This window comes from Lycorma delicatula, chromosome 11, assembly GCF_047948215.1.
Source record: "Lycorma delicatula isolate Av1 chromosome 11, ASM4794821v1, whole genome shotgun sequence".
In the NCBI taxonomy this organism is placed as follows: Eukaryota; Metazoa; Arthropoda; class Insecta; order Hemiptera; family Fulgoridae; genus Lycorma; species Lycorma delicatula.
The window spans coordinates 56435415-56458044 of record NC_134465.1 but is presented as its reverse complement, the minus strand read 5'-3'; the positions used below and the strand labels follow the sequence as shown (position 1 = coordinate 56458044).

The 22630-nt window shown below is 33.1% G+C and overlaps 1 protein-coding gene across 2 annotated transcripts in view; it reads right to left on the bottom strand.

Moving 5' to 3' along the window:
• Nucleotides 1-19445, bottom strand: part of v (Tryptophan 2,3-dioxygenase vermilion) — a 45376-nt gene extending 25931 nt beyond the window's left edge. For both annotated transcript variants that reach the window (XM_075378396.1, XM_075378397.1), the window contains exon 1: nt 19314-19445. In XM_075378396.1, the coding sequence (XP_075234511.1) occupies nt 19314-19339 (26 nt within the window). In that variant the 5' untranslated portion in view covers nt 19340-19445. The remainder of the gene's footprint in view (nt 1-19313) is intronic.
• Between the last annotated feature and the right edge of the window lie 3185 nt (nt 19446-22630).

Sequence of the window (22630 nt, the reverse complement as noted above, 5' to 3'; positions counted from 1 at the left end):
TTTGTCGGTCTGGTTGGTGATCAAGGATGACGCCATTCACTTGACTGCCGTTTTCTCTCTGGGATGTAATACGAAATCCATGTTTCATCGCCCCGGTAACGATTGAATTAAGGAACTTATCACCTTTTTCTGTGTAGCGCATCAAAAATTCCAAAGCAGATCCCATTCGGATTTTTTTGTGACGTTCTGTTAAGACGTGTGGCACCCAATATGCACAAACCTTTCTGAAGCCTCATCCGCCCGGAAATAAATACGATAAGCGCGCGCTTTAGTTAGAATCATTGAATTAAATACACTAAAAAATATTCTATTTAAATAAAATGATAAGTATTTTAAATTGTGTGTGTACATCAAAAACAACCTACAGTTCCGCGTGACGGGAAAGTCCTACACCTGTGTTTTAGCTTTTTTAATTTTAATTTTTTTCTTTTACGTGTATTTGACTTTTTTCTAACAAATGTAGTATTTCTATAAATAAAAATACATAAGTTAAAATTTATTAAATGTTAGTATACGTGATTGATTCTAGTGTTAAACAATGATCTGCCACCCGTTTTTGTTTCTTAGAAATATATTTTATTTTTTTTATGGAGGTATAGAGAATGTTACATGAATGTAACCCCCTTTTTTTTTTTGTTTAACCTCAGGGTCCCCAGTTAAGCAATTTTTTTTCCGTAGAGGATGAGACGAATGCTTTGTAGCGTGTGTGAAAAATGCCATGCCCGACCGGGATTCAAACCCAGGATCTCCGGGTGAAAGCTCGAGACGCTAACACTCGCGGAACGGAGGCCGGCACTTGAATGTAACCTGGAAATAAAAAAAGATGCGAATCATTTTTTCTATACCATTATTTGAAGAAATATAAGAATAAATTTAAAAAAAGATTCATTATGTTGCTTCATTTTTATTTTATTTTGTATTTTTGTTTGCATCGATTATTTACAGTAAAAATATTCTGCCACATTTATGTTATTAGGTTACAATTTGAGACGAATATGTTGCGCTGCAGTGTATGATTCGGCCTAATATTATATAATACGATTACAAATTGGGTCTACGGTTTACTTTCCCTTTAAACCGTTTTTAAGTTTTGTACAATAAACGTGTACAGACATATTATACTGTGAGCAAAAAGGAGGGAGTATTTTACAGATGAGAATACATACAAGTTTACCACGTTATTCTGTACGGACTTGTTAATCTTATTATGTAGTAAATGTCATACGATACTATTGTTTGAACATGTATTTTTCACAAATTCAATGGAAAACTTAAATAGAATTTTTATAGTAAAAAAAGTGTATTTTGTTATTAAATCCCTGTTATGGGTATTATATTAGTAATCATTTCAATAATTTTGATTAAAAGTTTTTGATGGCTAAGCAAAAAACTATCGCATGGTTTTAGAGGAATTCCGCACAAGGCTAGGCGATCGATGAGTGCAGATAGACCAGGCATGGCCAACATACGGACCGCGGGCCGGATCCGGCTCGCGTAATGAATTTATAAGGCCCACGAAAAATTTTCAATATTAGGTTTTTTTTTATAAGCAATTGAATAATGGAAAATATGGAAATTTAAAAACTTGCCAAGAAATATTTAGTAATCTTCAGCTCAACTTATATTTGTGAACAAACCCTTTCTTTAATGAATCTTAATTAAAGTACAACAAAATCCATAATAAAATTTTATTTATTTAAATTAATCGTTTTTGTATTTAACATTTTTTAATTGTAATATTTCGTTCGACTCGTGAAAAAAGTTTTCTTTCCAGTTCGGTCCGGAGGAAAAATTGTTGGCCACGCCTGAGATAGACTATTATTTCCAGACCCCTTTTACCTCCAAACTAGGAACATAGGCTCGCTAGTTCACCGCATTTTAAACATGGGATTTTTTATTGTGAATTTTGGAAGAGTAATATATTCAGTGATCCACCCCTCCATATGAAATATTGAAAATCATAAAGAAAATAAATTTGTTACACAAATGGGGATAAATACTTAACTCTCTTGCCTGATTAAGCTCAAAATTGTACGCCATCAATGCTTCTTACATAGAAATGTTTGAGTTAAATTTCAAATTTTCAGGCTGGAGATATTTATATAAATTAGAGCTCCGCTTACCAACAATTTTCAAATATATTTACAAGTGCTTTCGGAGTTGCTACTCCATCATTTGGGATTTTTTATAAGATGTTAATTCAAAATTCATATTTCATATATATAGTTATATTAAAATTGTTACGTTCATGTTAGTCGGTCGTCAAAATATAAAAAATAATTTATACGTCATTAAGACTGTAACGTCATGTCCGTAAGATGTTTACGATTATAATAAAATATCATTGGAGATATTTATTAAAATATATACATACTTCCCGGAATTTACTAAGGTTTTTTTTGGTGTTTTTCTGATAGGGAAATCGTGATAAGTCGAAATTTGGAAAAAACCTCTTATTCAAAATCATTAATATTATTTCACAATTAAAATACGGTTGTTAAAATGTAAATAATTAAAGTTTAAATTTTACTGATTATTTCTTTAATTATACTAAATACCATTATTAATGTGTACTGCAGGTAACAATTTGCAGCGTAAAATAACATTTAAAATGTAAATAATTAAAATTTAAATTACTGATTATTACTGTAATAAGTAACCGATTACTATTTGATTATTATTTTAATTATGCTAAATAACTTTAATTGTGTTTCTATTATATATAAAAAATTACAGCATTATTAATATGCACCATTATTAATATGTATTACAGGTAACAATTTGCAGCGTAAATTAACATTTAAAATGTAAATAATTAAAATTTTAATTACTGATTATTATTGTAATAAGTAACTGATTACTACTTGATTATTATTTTAATTATGTTAAATAACTGTATTTCTATTACCGATAAAAATTTTCAGCTTAATTAACATATAATTTATGTAGAAAATGTAAACTACATGTACGAGTACATAAACTATAAATCGATGTTTTCTTCTGTGTTTTGTGATGCCTCAGATTTACGATATAAATTCCATTAAAAACTATGTAACATATTTTGTCGGAAATTTTTTGTTTTTATTTTATATTTATATTTTATGTATAAATATAAAATAAAAACAAAATATATATATATATATATATATATATATATATATCTTTTATTTTTTTCCTAATGTGTACGTTGTAATCTATTCAACAAGTGGAGCTGCTCGTGCAGAAATAAGGCACGTTTGCGATATGGCACACTAGGCTCACACGTGCATTACTTCTTTTTCTTTTCTTTTTCACCCTACTCCCCCGGGCTGGATTTACAGCTAAGTAGAACTCAGCCCGAGAGAGTGTCCTTATACTTTAAGGGTGCCTCCCCACCCATAGGCAGTATGTCTGGCACGGCAGGTCAGCCCCCCCGGTCGTAACTTTTAAGTGCCTGCCTCTAATCTCCAACGGACGGTAACCGGGCCCGCCCAATATGTTGTTCCCGGGCCGCCCGCCAGAGACCGGGACTCGGTCATAGACATTGCCTGCCTCAAACTGTAGAAAGGAGAGACCAGGTCCGGCTATGCCATCCCCAGTCCCATTCTCCCGCAGCCGGGACTCGGTTTTAACTTAACTCCCATCCTATCAGCCCATGGTGTCCCCACCCGATCATTGGAACCCACACATCTAGGCATGCGACCCCTCACGTGTGGGGCTGTCCACCCTTCCGTATGCTAATGTCCCCATCGTCTCCCCTCAGCCTCCTTAGTAATCAGGACGTCGACCGCGAAGACCACGAACTTACGCCAGTTAGCCTCGGAAGCCAGAATACAGTGAGGAAATCCTCCGGCCTAAGCCGGTGAATACCCGCTCTGGCCCGTTGAGCTCGCCATTCGCTGCATACAAAGATGGTATTGTTCAGCGTCGTCTAATCCGTCGCAGTACATGCATCGGGGAGTTACGCGTCTGTAAAACCTGTGCAAATAGCTCTCGAAAGCACCGTGACCAGTTAAGCACTACGTTATATAACATAACCTCTGTCTCGCCTTGTTCTCTGTCAATCCATGCGTCTAAGTCGGGAAAAAGCCGCTTATTAGTCCATGAGGCGCGATCGCCAATCCGTCACTTCTATTTTTACTTATGCATATAAATACCGATACAATTTATACTTCTATTTTTACTCGACTAACTCATGCATATCTTTCTTTTCTTTTTTCCTGTTTAGCCTCCGGTAACTACCGTTTAGATAATTCTTCAGAGGACGAATGAGGATGATACGTATGAGTGTAAATGAAGTGTAGTCTTGTACATTCTCAGTCCGACCAGTCCTGAGATGTGTGGTTAATTGAAACCCAACCACCAAAGAACACCGGTATCAACGATCTAGTATTCAAATCCGTGTAAAAATATCTGGGCTTTACTAGGACTTGAACGCTGTAACTCTCGGCTTCCAAATCAGCTGATTTGGGAAGAAGCGTTCACCACTAGACCAACCCGGTGGGATAACTCATGCATATCTGACGACAAACAAATGCACCCGTTGGTGCTCACTGCGACTGCCAACTAACAGTACACCACATCCTTGTGGATTGTATTTGTTATGCGGCATTGCATAGCATGTTTAAACTAGGGACTTACATGCGAACCAATTTAGGAAATAATGAAATGTTTTATAATTTCTTATGGCCTTTCGTTTATGTTCATGTATTTAAATTTTTTTATAGATTCTTTCAGTTATTTATGCAATTTGCCGTAAAGCAGATTGTAATTTATTATTTTAATTAGATTAATAATGTGATATTACTTTGTGTTTTAATTTCGCTTTTAGCTTACGTTACAGGCTTTTAATTCTTTAAGATATATTTTTACGATGCTGGGTTTTTGTTTTAATTAATTTTTATTTATTTACAAAAAATATATCGTGTCGGGACGATGATGAAGCGAAAGCGTTTTTCGCCCAGAAAAAAAGTTCAATTTGTAAAACCCCAGTGTGCAATTAAGCAACCCCCTCACGACTCAATGAGATGAGATAATGAATGACCATGTAAATAAGGACAGTCTTGTTTTCAGGCCGACCGTTCCTGAGACGTGTAGTTAATTCAATCAGCTGTTAAACTGATTTGCGTCGACCAGTTAACCAATCACCGGCTGCACTGGGCTGTTGAAGTTAGTACCTTTTTTATTTTTGTAAGTTTTTAGAAGTTCGTTTTCCTCTTGGAATTAAATAAAAAATTTGAAATTTGGCAAAAAAAAATTAAAAAAAAGCTTAATTTATCCTTATATTACCTACATTTTTAGTACGAGTACAATGGTTCCGAAACGTTTTCGATTCTCCGCGATCTTGCTGAATCCAGATTTTTCCAAGGTGCCGTACGTTAAATTTTAACTAATATAGGTTAATTTTCTTAACATTAGCATCGTTGGTAATGCAATTTATATAAAGTATCCACTTGCCAACAATTGTAAGTTTTGACATCCAAGCGCTTTCGGATTATTCCTCCATCATCAGGGATTACTGATTAATTATGAATTTTATAGTTGTGCATATAAATTTTTATAAATTGTAATTAAAATTAAAGTAAAATTTAAAATTATGTTCATAACAGTTAATGTCAATAGTTAAAATAAGTCAACGTTAAAAGAAAAACGTCTTGTCAGTTAGATGTTTACAGCTGTTATGAGCAATTTTTTTTTTATAACACTCGTAAACATTTTAATGACGTCATTTTTCTTTTAACGTTGACTTATTTTAACTATTGACATTATTCAACTGTTAAGAATATAATAAATTAAAATTTTATTTTCATTTTAATTCCCATTTATAAAAATTTATATGCCCAAATGTAAAATTCTTAATTAATCAGTAATCCCTGATGATGGTGGAATAACCCGAAAGCGCTTGGATAATCAAAACTTACAATTGTTGGTAAGTGGATTCTTTATTTTTATATAAATTTTAACTAGTAGACCTGCGAAATAGCTAATAATCTTTTGAAAGGGTTAGGTAAAATAAATAAAACACATTTTAATTCACAAAAAAATGTAATTGAACAGATTCAACCGATTATAATAATTGGTGGAATGCGTGAGTTTGTCGATAACCGCACATTTTCTTAAATCGTGGAAATTAAATTGACACAACCATTTCTTTCTTCACATGGATCTTTGTGCGATACTTCAATTTTATAACAGTAGCTACCGAAAACCCAGCTTTGCACTAATAAGAAGTCAAAAATGGAATTTATATTCTCTGAACTTTACCGTTGAAGTGGGGTTGTACACCTCATATAAATAATGCTAATTTTAGCCTCGTTCATGTACCCTTTTCTCAGCTCCTAAAACAGATACAGCCATGGTGTCTTTTTTATTGTTTTCTTAATATTTTTGTCTATCTACTTAAGTAGAATTATTAGTTTTAATAAAACCCCAGTATTATATTTTTGCAAATTTTCTAAAATTGGGTACTTTTCTGTATTCTCCCCCAATTTATTTAATATTTTTTATTATGAAACATTGGAAAAATGCTTAAAATATGATATTCACTTCATTTTGGGACGGAGAAACCATTTTTTATATAGTAAAGGTTAGCGAGCGAAGCGCGTGCCTAAAATTGAACATTTTTCCGGCACAAAATATTTTTAAAAATATTTCTGTAATAGATATACGCAAAAATCTACTTATATAATGATAAAATAGGGCTGTAAATTCCTGGTAAAAATTTCAAGTTATATATTTATAGTTTCTAAGAAAAAGGTACATGAAGATTGAAAAATGTGGTTTCCTAGAAACAGCATTAAAGTTGAACCAATTATTCAGAAAGAAGTTCTTGGTTGTTAATTTTCCTAATATAATCAATCCTGCACCATCTTCTTTTTTTCTTTCTTTGAAGAATGAATTTTAATTTCTGCAGTGGATGTTCTTTTGCGATCAATATATATTAGGATAGTGACACTATTTTAACTAAATTTTTAATTTCAGATCATTTAGCACATCAGTTTTCCCCAATGCCTCTGTGTTAAATGTAATCACAACATCATAAACACCAATCTTTAGATTCACTCCTATATAAATAATTTTTGGAATTCTCATCCAAATCAATGAATTGAAAGCCATATTGCAGTCTGAGTTTTTCCTGGAATGCATTTCCACAACAAAACTTCATTATTTAGATCAGCAAAAATTGGCTATATTATCTTCACGACTGACTTTGGAAGTGAATGCTCATGTGATGAATTAGGCTAGCCAATTATTAGAGCTTTGAGGCTGAAGAATTTAATTTAAAGTAAGACGATGAAATTGCACAATTATTCCAGTCGGTCACATTGTTACTTTCTTCATTGCCGATCAAATTCTGTTCTATTGTAGCATTTGAAATTAAATTGAAACTAATATTTTTATGTTGGTAAAGAAATTCACTTTTCTTAAATAATTTTGAACTCGTACCCATCTTTTTATATATAATTAATCAAGTGGTACAAGATATATTAACAAAATATAGCTCACAAATACAATAATTTAACTTTACTAAACACTAATGAAAAACATAACCTCGTAATCAAAACAAATATGTCACTGCCAATTAAGAATTAAAATTAAGGTCTGTAAAAAATTCAGTACTAAAGATAATTACATTTTTATTAGTAAATATATAATAATAAATGACAAAGCGCATAAAAATTATTCTACAAACAAAAACTGAAATTTGAGAGAATGACATCATTTTCTAAAAAAATTGATAAAAGTTTTTCTAGTTGACATAGAGGTATAATTTTGGTGGCATTGGAAAGAGGGAATGTTAAACTATAAGTTTAAGACCCAAATTAAGTTTCTGCAGTTTAGTCCCCCCTTAAGAATGGATATTGATAAATTGCTAACATCCAAAATTCAGTTTATTAAATGCTGCTAAATTTTGTTTTCAATGCATTGTCTCAAGTCAACTCACATTATCTTCTTTTTGCACTGGTAAATTCAGATGGAGAAGTGGCATTAAATGGATCTTGAATCCATGCATATTTAAAGATATCATTTTAAAAATATCTCTCAAAGCAGGTTATGATTAAGTGTTCTTCAGAAATGGATTTCATATCTCGAGAGAAATCAACTCCATTGGAGTTAAAAATTGTTGCAAAGAGAAGAAACATTTTCTGCCTCCGTCTTCATTCATTTTTCTTTTCCATAGCTTTAGTTTGTTTTCTTCTTTTTTTTTTTTTGTCTTCAGTCATTTGACTGGTTTGATGCAGCTCTCCAAGATTCCCTATCTAGTGCTAGTCATTTCATTTCAGTATACCCTCTACATCCTACATCCCCAACAATTTGTTTTACATACTCCAAACGTGGCCTACCTACACAATTTTTCCCTTCTACCTGTCCTTCCAATATTAAAGCGACTATTCCAGGATGCCTTAGTATGTGGCCTATAAGTCTGTCTCTTCTTTTAACTATATTTTTCCAAATGCTACTTTCTTCATCTATTTGCCGCAATACCTCTTCATTTGTCACTTTATCCACCCATCTGATTTTTAACATTCTCCTATAGCACCACATTTCAAAAGCTTCTAATCTTTTCTTCTCAGATACTCCAATTGTCCAAGTTTCACTTCCATATAAAGCGACACTCCAAACATACACTTTCAAAAATCGTTTCATTTAAATTCATTTTTGATGTAAACAAATTATATTTCTTACTGAAGGCTCGTTTAGCTTGTGCTATTCGGCATTTTATATCGCTACTGCTTCGTCCATCTTTAGTAATTTTACTTCCCAAATAACAAAATTCTTCTACCTCCATAATCTTTTCTCCTCCTATTTTCACATTCAGTGGTCCATCTTTGTTATTTCTACTACATTTCATTACTTTTGTTTTGTTCTTGTTTATTTTCATGCGATAGTTTTTGCGTAGGACTTCATCTATGCCGTTCATTGTTTCTTCTAAATCCTTTTTACTCTCGGCTAAAATTACTATATCATCAGCAAATCGTAGCATCTTTATCTTTTCACCTTGTACTGTTACTCCGAATCTAAATTGTTCTTTAACATCATTAACTGCTAGTTCCATGTAAAGATTAAAAAGTAACGGAGATAGGAAACATCCTTGTCGGACTCCCTTTCTTATTAGGGCTTCTTTCTTATGTTCTTCAATTGTTATTGTTGCTGTTTGGTTCCTGTACATGTTAGCAATTGTTCTTCTATCTCTGTATTTGAACCCTAATTTTTTTAAAATGCTGAACATTTTATTCCAGTCTACGTTATCAAAAGCCTTTTCTAGGTCTATAAACGCCAAGTATGTTGGTTTGTTTTTCTTTAATCTTCCTTCTACTATTAATCTGAGGCCTAAAATTGCTTCCCTTGTCCCTATACTTTTCCTGAAACCAAATTTGTCTTCTCCTAACACTTCTTCCACTCTCCTCTCAATTCTTCTGTATAAAATTCTAGTTAAGATTTTTGATGCATGACTAGTTACACTAATTGTTCTGTATTCTTCACATTTATCTGCCCCTGCTTTCTTTGGTATCATAACTATAACACTTTTTTTGAAGTCTGATGGAAATTCCCCATTTTCATAAATATTACACACCAGTTTGTATAATCTATCAATCGCTTCCTCACCTGCACTGCGCAGTAATTCTACAGGTATTCCGTCTATTCCAGGAGCCTTTCTGCCATTTAAATCTTTTAATGCTCTCTTAAATTCAGATCTCAGTATTGTTTCTCCCATTTCATCCTCCTCAACTTCCTCTTCTTCCTCTATAACACCATTTTCTAATTCATTTCCTCCGTATAACTCTTCAATATATTCCACCCATCTATCGACTTTACCTTTCGTATTATATATTGGTGTACCATCTTTGTTTAACACATTATTACATTTTAATTTATGTACCCCAAAATTTTCCTTAACTTTCCTGTATGCTCCATCTATTTTACCAATGTTCATTTCTCTTTCCACTTCTGAACACTTTTCTTTAATCCACTCTTTTTTCACCAGTTTGCACTTCCTGCTTATAGCATTTCTTAATTGCCGATAGTTCCTTTTACTTTCTTCATCACTAGCATTCTTATATTTTCTACGTTCATCCATCAGCTGCAATATATCGTCTGAAACCCAAGGTTTTCTACCGGTTCTCTTTATTCCGCCTAAGTTTGCTTCTGCTGATTTAAGAATTTCCTTTTTAACATTCTCCCATTCTTCTTCTACATTTTCTACCTTATCTTTTTTACTCAGACCTCTTGCGATGTCCTCCTCAAAAATCTTCTTTACCTCCTCTTCCTCAAGCTTCTCTAAATTCCACCGATTCATCTGACACCTTTTCTTCAGGTTTTTAAACCCCAATCGACATTTCATTATCACCAAATTATGGTCGCTATCAATGTCTGCTCCAGGGTAAGTTTTGTAGTCAACGAGTTGATTTCTAAATCTTTGCTTAACCATGATATAATCTATCTGATACCTTGCAGTATCGCCTGGCTTTTTCCAAGTGTATATTCTTCTATTATGATTTTTAAATTGGGTGTTGGCAATTACTAAATTATACTTTGTGCAAAACTCTATAAGTCGGTCCCCTCTTTCATTCCTTTTGCCCAGCCCTTATTCACCCACTATATTTCCTTCCTTGCCTTCTCCAATGCTTGCATTCCAATCTCCAACTATTATTAAATTTTCATCTCCTTTTACGTGTTTAATTGCTTCATCAATCTCTTCGTATACACACTCTACCTCATCATCATCATGGGCGCTTGTAGGCATATAGACGTTAACAATCGTTGTCGGTTTAGGTTTTGATTTTATCCTTATTACAATGATTCTATCGCTATGCGTTTTGAAATACTCCACTCTCCTCCCTATCTTCTTGTTCATCACGAAACCTACTCCTGCCTGCCCATTATTTGACGCTGAGTTAATTACTCTAAAATCACCTGACCAAAAGTCGCCTTCCTCTTCCCACCGAACCTCACTAATTCCTACTATATCCACATTTGTCCTACCCATTTCCCTTTTTAAATTTTCTAGCCTACCAACCTTTTTTAAGCTTCTAACATTCCACGCTTCGTAGAATGTTATTTTTTAATTTTCGGGTGACCCCTTCATTAGTAGTCCCCACCCGGAGATCCGAACGGGGGACTATTTTACCTCCGGAATATTTTACCAAGGAAGGCGCCTCCATTATTGCTATGTGAAAATGCAGAGAGCCACATTTTCTTGGAAAAAAAGCAGCTGTAGTTTTCCATTGCTTTCAGCTGCGCAGTACTCAGAGGACTGAGTGATGTTGATAAAATCTTATGCCTTTGTATAATAATGATACTTTTACTGATGTTAAGGTCTTCTACAATGTTAAACCATCTATTAACCGTGCATAGCAAATCAAATGAGCGTGATTATTATTATCATCTGTGGCCATATCCAGCTGCAAGTCAAATTCCTTACCTGTTAATTTTTAAATTGATTGAGGCGTTCCGCTATGAAGCTGTTTTCTGCGACAAAGTGTTATTGGAGAAAGGTACTTGTACTTTTGAAAGTAGCTTTCCAGCAAACTCACCGATCATAATGTTTTCATCATATTTACAGCAGCCGGTAAAATGAATCCTGCGATTGTATATTCTTGCAGTACCAACGCCTGCTAATAAAAAGTCCCCTTTGATGTAATTTATACCTTCCTGCTAAGTAGTCACGAAAATTACTAACTTCATTGGGATGAGTAATTTCTAAATGACATTTCGACTTACTTGGTAGCATGCATTCTGGTAGTAAAACTTTTACACACTGAAAACATTGTGGCCTCTCTTCGTCATCGACTTTTACAGACGTAAAACCAAAATACAAATAGCTGTGATCATATTTTCGGTTTTTAAACTTGTTCACACTGTTACCACTGGTTGACGATGTGCCCTCTTCTTTTTCACTTTTATAACGCTTTTTGCTGTTTAGTAAAAACAACCATTTTTAAAAAACCATAAAAGAGAGAAATAGTTTAAATCTTTATTTGATTTGAACTATTGCAATCTCCGAAAACTAATTCAACAGTGAAACCGTACGAAATCAAAATTTATTTATACACTAATACGAAGTACCGGAAAATCCTAGAAATTACTAAAACCATCGAGAGGTTAGTATCGCATCATCTAGTAACAATTTACAGAGGCTTCCGCAAATAGTAACTAAGTGGTTTTGAACCTGCTCCGCTAGATGTCGCGTCCTATGAATTAATTGAATATGTAAATACAATGATGAAAATTTTGGAATATTTCGTGGCTTTGCTCTGAGGAAATCGCGGTTCCCTCGGGGCACCGAGGCGCACGCTTTGAGAACTATTGCCATAGTACATAAAATGGGATATGTTGCTTGAGAATGTTTTATACTATGTAAAAAATTTTAAAAATAAAAATGGTAAAATATTTTCTTTTTTGTCAAAATTTTCTAAGGACATATATTCCCATAAGTACTGAAATTTAATAATAGGGGATCAAGATCATTAGCCTTTTACAATTTTTAATTTATTAAATGTTTTATTAAATAATTTTATAAAAGTTTTCATTCTGAAGAAAATTAAATGGTTATCCCTTTTAAATTTTGTTCATGGGAGGGGATATTTGATTGGATTAAAGTTCATACTGTTTTTACCTTTCTTGAGGTAAAATTTTATCTACCCAACCTATTTAAGAGCCATGGGTTAAGGTCATGTTGGGTGGAGGTTCAGTAATTGAGATATTTTAAGCTAACTTTACGCTTTTATATTGTTTGCCGTTATTTCAAAAACTGTTAAATTCTTGATTTTATAATTATGTATTTTCCATTTGTTTTTATTATTTATTTGCATATTTTCTTATATATATTGTTTACGCAATGTTTATTGATGATTTATTGTTAACAATCGAAGTGGCCTTATAGTTTTAGATTTTAAGTAAATGTTTTATAAACGTAAAACGTTTTTGAGCGTAATTTTGTTTTTCATTTATTCCAATAACCTTTTGATGTAGTATTTTATTTTATTAAAGTTCCAGTCAGTCGATTTCCGTGTCAAGAGTAATAGCGTCTATGCCTTTCCGAAGATTATGAGATAAAAGCCAGGTCAAGCTTGGCATTTTTTCACACGCTACACAAATTCATTTCATTGTAATAACAGGTAACTGTTATACAGTAGATAGATAGCGAGAATTAAATTTCGTATATGGAAGTTATTTGTTGTTGGGTTTTGTATCCTTCATGTCATTTATAAACATATTCAACACATGATCCATTTTTCCGAGAGAACAAATTGTAAATACTTTAATTATGGCAAAATAAAATAAATAAAATATTTTTATTATTACATTATACTATTATATTCGTGTTGCTCATTTTTAGCACAAATTCTTTTCCAATTCTTCAACCCTTTTTTAATCTGTTACAATTTATGATGAGTGGGAAAAATTATTAAACCCCGTTAAAAGATCAAAAACATGGTTCACTGGTTTACATGCAATACCAGTGAAATCGAAGAAGTTATACATTGTAGTGTTTTTTTTTTTATCTACTAATAAGCAAGTTTTTATTTACAAAAAAAAATATACACATTAAAGGATACAAATCTAAAACTAGTTTTCTGGTAATATGGTTTTCAAGTTGCGGTTACTTGATCTGATGTTATTGGTAGTTTGAAAGTAAAGGCTTATTCATGTATTATTTCATACCAGTGGTATTAAATTTGTAATTTAGTAATATTAATTTATATATAAAATATTAATATGATATTTTTTAACAAAATCACTCGTATAGTTAATAGCCTTGTATTCAGCTTTGTCCGTGTTATAACTTTTCCTCGTAGAAGGTAAATTACTGTAAAATGTTTCGTATAAAACAATTCGGACATTTACCGATACCTCAGCAAGTAATCACATTTAGTAATTTTATGACATCAATATGTCTTTTTGTTGATGTTTAAAGCTTAATCCTTAATAAAATCCTGAAGCTTAATCTCATTCATAATAACTGAAATATTGAGGGTGGCTTTATTCTCTACCAATAACTTTTAATCTGTTTATTTATAAAAAAATCTTTAAAAAAATGATAATGAGTTGCATAATCTATTCGTTGGGAAATCTCGCTAGCTCTTCAAAAAATTATTTCTTAGCTAGTCCAGTAAAACATTTTTTGCTATCAGTCTCCAATTAAACAAAAGAAAATAGAGATCGCGCGTCACACAATGATCAGAGGTTCTGTGCGCCCTCTTCCCACACATACAGAGAGAGAGAGCGAGTGAGAGAAAGGCTTTATATACAGAATATTTCAGGACATGTAAAAATAAAGAAAATAAAAAACTTTCCTATTAATATGGATTCGGAAACGATTCGTTACGAGTTGTAACTTGCGAAAATTTCTGCTCCAAGTATAAAATGAAACCGTACTAAAATTTTTAGGAGTTAAATTAAAGGGTAAATTTAATGATGGTTTCTTACGGTTTTTGATCAAAGAAGTACAGTAAATAGTAAGTTATTTATTTTTATGAGAAGTAAAATATACATTAAACATTTTACTCGCTGTACGATATTTTACCTTGGTTAAACAAGGACGTAGTTTTATTATTTAATAGCCCAACATAACAAAATAAGAGTAAAAATTTGCTAAAATCTTATAGACACAAATTACAAATCTACCGACATTAATTAACGACCTTTATATTCGAAGTTATATCGGTGTTCGGTTTGGTCGAAATTAAGGAATCGTGTTATATTTGATCACATAATTCCAATTTGAGAATGAAATTCTGAAACTAAATTCAATTTTAGTCTATTTAATAAAATAGGGAAAGCTCAAAAATTTTATTTTAATTTAAAAATTTTTAATTTTTTTAATAGAAAGTGTATGGTGTTAAAGGTTTCATTAAAAGCGAAATAGTAATTTTTTTTTAACAGGTAACGTAATCTAAATTCAAATATTGTAGCAGATGTGTTTTTTTATTGTGGAAAATTAAAAGAAAAATATTTTTGTAAGTAAAAGATTTTTCTTAGATTGTTTTGAGAAACTTTTGAGGTAAGTTTTGTCTGAAAAAAAAGGAAGTGTATTTTGTTAAACATTGCTGTATTTTATACTACTTTTAATTTGTTCAGCGGTGCTTTTAATCTGGCTATTAAGTCCGGTTATAGAACCTGGTTTCGCGAATTTGTTTGGTTTTTTTTTTGTTTTTTTTAATAAAAAAAAATCGGTTCTGGAGATAGAAATTTAGAGATATTTTTTATAATTTTTGTAACTAGGCAAGCGATATAATTTTTTAGCAAGCGCTAATAGATACATTTATGATTTTAATGAAGTATGGGAACCTTACTTAAATAAATTTTCAACAGTTAAGCGTAAAAACATTAAATTTAGCAAATTCTGTTTCTTCAAAAAAAAAAAAAAAAAGTCAACAAGTGTCCCATAAGTTTTTACACATAGAAAAATAAAAGATTCCTTATGAAAACATTGTTATTACATGACTATCCAAAATGAAGTGTAATGTATTTAGTGTTTATGCAAGTATATATGCATGTTTGTTCCGCCGTAGCAGTTCAACGGCTGAACCGATTTAGATATATGAACTCACGTTGGAATCCTTACGTTATCTTTGGTGTCATAGGCTAGTAAATATATAGACTTCCATGTACGCCTATTAAATTACATATACACTTTTTTTTAAATGAAAATACATAAAAATTTTATTTTATTAATAACTTCTGAATTAAAATTTTTTTTTTTTATTGAATTATTCATCGTTATTTTTTTTTTTACATATTAAATCAACGTACTTAAATTAAAAAAAAAAGTTAAAAAAAAAAGATGAAGTCTGATTCAAATCGATGTGCCTTCCTTTAAGATCCAGATATTTCATTAATTTAAATTTTTATTTGGCTATAACTGTGGAACCAATGAAAATAAGTATCACTTATGATCGTTGAAAAGCTGTCAATGAGGGCTTATTACTGCAGTTAAGAAAGAGTCCAAAATCCAAAAAATTTGGATTTTGGGCTTTTTTGGACGCTTTTGGTCCAGTTGATTGTAGTCAGAAGGGGTGGTGCACAATTATATGTTACAACTGTCCTAAATCCAAAATTTCAATATCCTATGGCTTTTCGAGTTACGCGAAATACATACATATTGTACGTATAGACCTCACGTCGAAACTAGTCAAAATGGATTAGAAAAAAATGTTTATTTTTCTTATGTGTGGAAAATTTATGGGAACCCCCCCCCTATATTTTTTGGTATGAGTCTCCCATGGGATAGCAACACAAAAATTTGAAATGAAAATGGTAGGATTTTGACTACTACTTTAAAGGAAATTAAAAAGACAAAAGGTTTTTACTAAAAAAAAAAAAAAAATACATTATGACAACCCTAATAAAAATTGCGGTCTTGCGATCATCTGATGTTTTCATAGTTAGTCCACTAGTGTATTACAGAATACCCCAAGTAGTAATCACCGTTAAATAGATCGTTTCCAGGATAGGAGCAAACGTCCCACCCGTACACCTACAGGCGAGATACCGCAAACGCGTATATGAGGGTATGGACAGGGTAACAACCAAGAGGTTACTCAGACAAGAATGGCAGGAGTGGTCGGTATCGATGAAGGAACCATGGACACATACCCTGATACCTCGACTGGACACGTGGCTGGACAGACGACACGGCGAAGTGTCGTATTACATGACACAATTCCTAACAGGACACGGAGAGTTCGGCATCTAGCTCCACCGGATCACACGATGTCCATTCCCAAATTGTATACACTGTGGAGATCTAGATAGCACGGAACATTCGTAATTTAACGCAACAAAACATAGTATCTCACATGGTACGAAACCATGAACACTGGCTGACAATATAGCAATATGTTACGCAAATCCTCAAAACTGAAGAAGAAGTGAAAGCCGGGATTGGTTCAACTGATAGGCGCAGGCAGGAGGCGGCAAAAACAAATATTGGCGCCGCACACGAACAACCGCTGTGAAATCGAATAATACAGAACAACGAACATCCCAACATACGGATAAGGCCCCGCGGACAACGTTGGAAGGCTGGGCTTCGCCTTTCCACACGCTAGAGGATAATGGGCGCATTAAAAAAAAGAAAAAAAAGCGACCCAGATGATATGGGCTGACCTTTCTTTTTCTGTTTAGCCTCCGGTAACTACCGTTTAGATAATTCTTCAGAGGATGAATGAGGATGATATGTATGAGTGTAAGTGAAGTGTAGTCTTGTACATTCTCAGTTCGACCAGTCCTGAGATGTGTGGTTAATTGAAACCCAACCACAAAAGAACACCGGTATACACGATCTAGTATTCAAATCCATGTAAAAATAACTGGCTTTACTAGGACTTGAACGCTGTAACTCTCGACTTCCAAATCAGCCGATTTGGGAAGACGCGTTAACCACTAGACCAACCCGGTGGGTTGATATGGGCTGACCTACCATGCCGGACGTACACCCGGCAGGTAGGGAGGCCTGTTAGTCAGAAGGACACCTCTCCTGATGCGACCCTATTTGCTTCACTGCGGACCCGTCACGGAGAGGTAGTTAGAAAAAAAAAAGTAGGAGCAATTGCAAAATTTTATTTTTTAGTGTTTTTCTATTTATCAGTTATTTAAGAGGTATTATAATGGGTTTCCCACAAGTTTTCATACATCGGAAAAATAAACTTTTTTTTTATGAAGGGCATGGTGTATCAGGGAAAAATACAGAACAATATATGTTCTTTATTTTTCTGTATAATATATGTTCTGTATTTTTTATATATATATATTATACTTATTTATTTTTTAAAAAATCTTTTTTTAAAGTTTCTTATTTTGTAACGGTGGTCTGTTATTTTGATTATTTATTCCTCCATCCATCTAAGCAAATGTTGTAGCAATACCTTTATTTGCCCATAGAGTAGCATATTTACCCACTCCAATTTCATATTTCCATATTTATTCGATATGACGTAAGTAATATATTTTTATATACTGATTGAAGTGTAATATTTTAATTGAGATTAATTAATTTTTTTGTTAGAAACTGCTTTAAAATTAAAATTAAAATCCTAACTATAAAGTTGTAATACTTTCTTGGCATTGATTATTTATTCTTATATAGTGGAAAAATAATTATACATAACTAAAGTTGCTTTTTTGGGGTAGGGAGAAATTATGATGAAGTTTTATTGTAAAATTTGCATTATATGTTTAAAATAAACCAAAAAAAAAGTTTTAGAAATGTGTATTTTTTCTGCTCCCGCATTTTCAAAAATTACCTTCCATGAAAATCATTTTGATTTTTCTACGTTTACTATGTTAAATTGGAGAAACTAAACAAAATTCTACACATAAAATGTACAACCAATGTACACTTTTAATATTATTAAAAATTTAAATAAACCATAAAAGTTCTGTAAAGTTAAAAAAATTGATTTTAAACTTTGATCGGCTTCTCCACCTCCAACCATGGTATTTTTTTTTATTTTTTTTGGGGGGGGGGATGTCACTTGCACCACTATTGTGCCTAAGATGACCATAAAAATATTCGGTTAAAAAATATTCCATTAATATAGTTTTTTTTTCGATTTTTGAATGGGAATGGGGAATTTTGAGACAACATTTTTAAAAAAACGTAAGATAAATAGTCAACTCATTTAATGAGCTTATTATATTGTGGGGTTAGTTTCCAAAAATTTTTTTTAGAAGACCACCAAAACCCCTCATTGGAGATATTGACCCAAAACGTTTTTCAACAGATTTCCCCATATACAAAAAAAATTTCATCAAAATCGGCTTTATCCAGTTTATTAAGCTTCAAATACAACATATGTTCATTCTTACAAACTTACATTATCTCCCCCCCCCCCTCTTTTTTTGTGGGTCCCTGGGTCATGAAAAGTCGAGAGATTTACAAAAACCCATACATCATTTGTTTACTCATTACCATACTTTCTTGTAGCATTGCTCTAGAGCTATTATGATAGGAAAGTAAAAATGATTTTTTACAGGTATATAAAAGTTTATGTATAATGTTTAATCATAATTTTATGTTAACTATTAGATTTTTCTTCCGTCAAAAAAAAAGCCGATAATAAAAATGAAAACATACTACCAGGAAAAATTCTTATTTTCTATTGAAAATTATAAAAATACGGAAATTTATTTAAAAAAAGACCCTTATTGTAATTTTGACATTTTCCATCGGTTTGTTAAGCTATCATTTTTGTTATCAAATGATGAGTGGCAATTGGAAAAAGTTATTCTTTATTAGTTTTTTAGTATTAATAAATGATAAATATAAAAATCCCTTTCAAAAGAATAAATGTATATACTTATTATAATCTAACAATATTACTTACCCAGAAGTCTTTGCTTCACGTGACATTATTCGATTTCTTAAAAATAAAAAAAATATATATGTATAAAACTGTAAACTTTTTTTTAATTGACTAGGCGTGAATGATAAATTTGTAACGTATAGGAGCGACTTAAATTACCGCTAAGATATGACTGAGAAATTATATCATCTTTCAGCCACTTTTCCCCTTCCATCTTTTTTTTTAAATTCTTTATATGTCAACATTACGCATGGTTCTCTCCCCACCATGCAGTCTCGTATGTGGTCAAATCTGTTTTATTGACACGAGACTTGTTACGTAATAAGTTTTTTAAGGTTTATAAACTGTTAATTTTCCTTGTTATTTAAACAAAAAATATATACCATGTGTTCCACGAAGTGGTATACGCTTTTTATTTAGTATCATTCACCCATTCCCCAACCAATTCTATTGAACTTTTACATACCTTTTAAAGATGTTTTGTGAAAATTTCAATTTTCTAGGATTTATAGAAACAGAATGGCGGCTTTCAAATAAAAATATCAATTTCAGATAAACCACAACTTTATTTATTACAAAATAGCTGGTAAAAAATATTAAAAACAGACGATGTATTGTTGAAACAGCTGTGTTAAAATTGAATAAAACATGTTAATAATTTGTCATAATCTGGCTTCACTTTCCTGTGTAAACATTTAATTCTTAGAATGAGATTTACAACTGCACAAAACGTTAAAATGTGCATGGGCCACCGCATTTGACAATCTAGCAGAATCGAAATTTCATAGCTGAATTTTCCTGATGTTGATCACTAACCAAAATGTTAATTTTTAAGTGGAAGGGTTTGTCATTGGAAAGTGGCAGTGTAGTTAAAAAATACAGCCGATCTATTGATGAAGGAAATGAGGAAATATTGCTTCAGTACTGCGATCTCAGGGCAAACCTAGTTCATCCCAACCCCGTAGAGGAAGACATCCGCCTAGTGATGTTCCGGTCGCCACACCACTCCCCCCCTCCGTTCATTGCCATGTTGGGCTTTAACGGGAGTCGTCTATCGCCCCCTGACTTTTTGCATCTCATAGTAATAAGCCTGGCCTCGTTGGGATGCCACCGATGTAAATGCCTCGGTAGACATTTTCATCAGTGATTTAATAACTTAGCTTATTGCCTACGCTGTAGGTCTCGTCTGGACATCTTGAATGTCCTACATTGTCTCCCTCTGTACTAGCTAACCGAGCTCGCGGAGGCGCGAACCCCGCGCCTAGTTCTACTTATTATGAGCGAATTTCGTGAATGTCTCGTAATTCGAGGCAGAAAAAAACTCAATATACCACCAGACATGTTGATCGCAATAACGAAATTCACTCCTTAGTGAAACTCAGCTTACGCTTAAATAAACCTCTGACTTAGATTAAATAATGGACTCCGCTCTGGTCCACTAGGGAGAGGCGGACAGACCTCCTACTCCCACTTGGCTCCATCGCAGAGTCCCGCGTGACATTCACTACAATAAACTATCGTCGAGATGCCGCTACACCTCAAGGCTACATGGTGTCCCATCCCCTTCGGCAGTGCAGCCGCAGGTAAACCTAATTCAGTGACACAAATTTCTTTAGATAATGGTGTGCCAATCGATTATCCTAAGAATAGTAAAAAGGAATGAAGTAAAGTGTTTTTAAAGCTACCTGATTCATAAACTTTTGGAAGGTGATCCAGATAGGAGAGTTGTTGAGTTTTGTTCGCGTATTATTGAACATCATGAAATCGATCCAGACTGACACTGGCTGAATGGGTTTTATTCTCGGATAAATCTATTTTCTACCTTAACGGTATGGTAAGCAGGCATAATTGCAATTAATAAAACACCGAAACCCCTCGTATTCTTGAACAGAAGCAGCTTAAATCAAAAGGCATTACTATCTGCGCAGCTGTGATTGTCAGTGGTGTATTATCCTACAACATAGCAACAGATACGTAGAAGTGTTAACTCGGCTCATAACGCCTCATTTTGCAAATCCAGTTAAATTGCTATTAAATACTCACTCACCTTCAGGGTCGTTGGGTCGGTTGTGGAAGTGAATTTTTGGACTGACCACCTAGGTCGCCAGACCTTAATGTCTATCACATTTTCATGAGGGGCTGTTTAACGGAACGTGTGTACTCCCATAGCCTTAACACTAATGAACAGTTGAAGAGGATCATTGAAGAAGAAATTACATGAATTCAAAGCCATTTCTTTACGAATGCATACTCATGATTTATTAAATGATCGTCACCAGTATGTCGCTGTTGGTGGATTTCGGTTTGAGTAAAGTATTTTCTTTATTTATACAGAAAAATTTCTCTTTACCTTAGGAGTTGTTTTCATTTTATAATTCATTTATTTGTAACGATTTTTACCAGCTGTTTCAGCGATTCGTGTAGTACACACCAAGCTTCAGAAGATTTTTATTCTAGACATCCTTTGGTCACCAAAATCGATAATGCAATCGCTGAGTTGAACCATCGTATCACACAAGTAAGTTTCTGCTGGATCCCTAGCCACATAGAAATTGCGGGCAATGACGGTGCAGATTACGCTGCTAAAGACGCTTGCAGTCAGCCTTCTTTCACCAATCGTGTTACTACATGAGACTTTATCAAATGTGTAAAACACGCTCTTCGAGCAAAGTGGCAAGTGGACTGGATTGCCACAGTGGATAATAAACTCCGATATATTAAAATCACCGTGTTGCCACAAGACTCGTCTTTCAGAAAACTCTTCGAGAGGAAGTAGTCCTTTGTCGATTGCGGTTAGGCCATACCAGAGTAACTTACGGATATCTAATGCCAAAATAGTACAGGCAATTTGTTATCAAAATAGACTGTATTTGAAAATCCTTACCTACCGATTGATCTTTTGTCCATGCGATAGAGGTGATGAGGGAAGCTTAACTCCAGATTTTTAACATCCCCCTCCCATAGATTTTTGAAAAACTCAAAAAGCTTTGTGAAATGCGTTTTTCTCTGAATCTATGCATTTTAGAGAAAAGTTTTGCAAACAAAAAATGTAGAGGTCATTCTCTTCTACAATTAATATCTTTGAAGTTATGCCGTATAATTTGAAATTGAAATACTAGGTGGCGCTGAAGTTGTAAAAAACTTGTTTTTCACCAGAAAAAATTGTTTTTCGTCTGTATTGCAGTTGGAAAAGTTGTTAATCTAAAAAAAACACAACTTTTATTTAAACAATATTCTTGTACGACTTACCATTTTGGAGCTGTAGCTTGTGAAAATGTTGTGAATTGGGCACGTGTTCGAAACCGGTCTAGTCGCTGAACAATGCCGGTCTCCCCGGC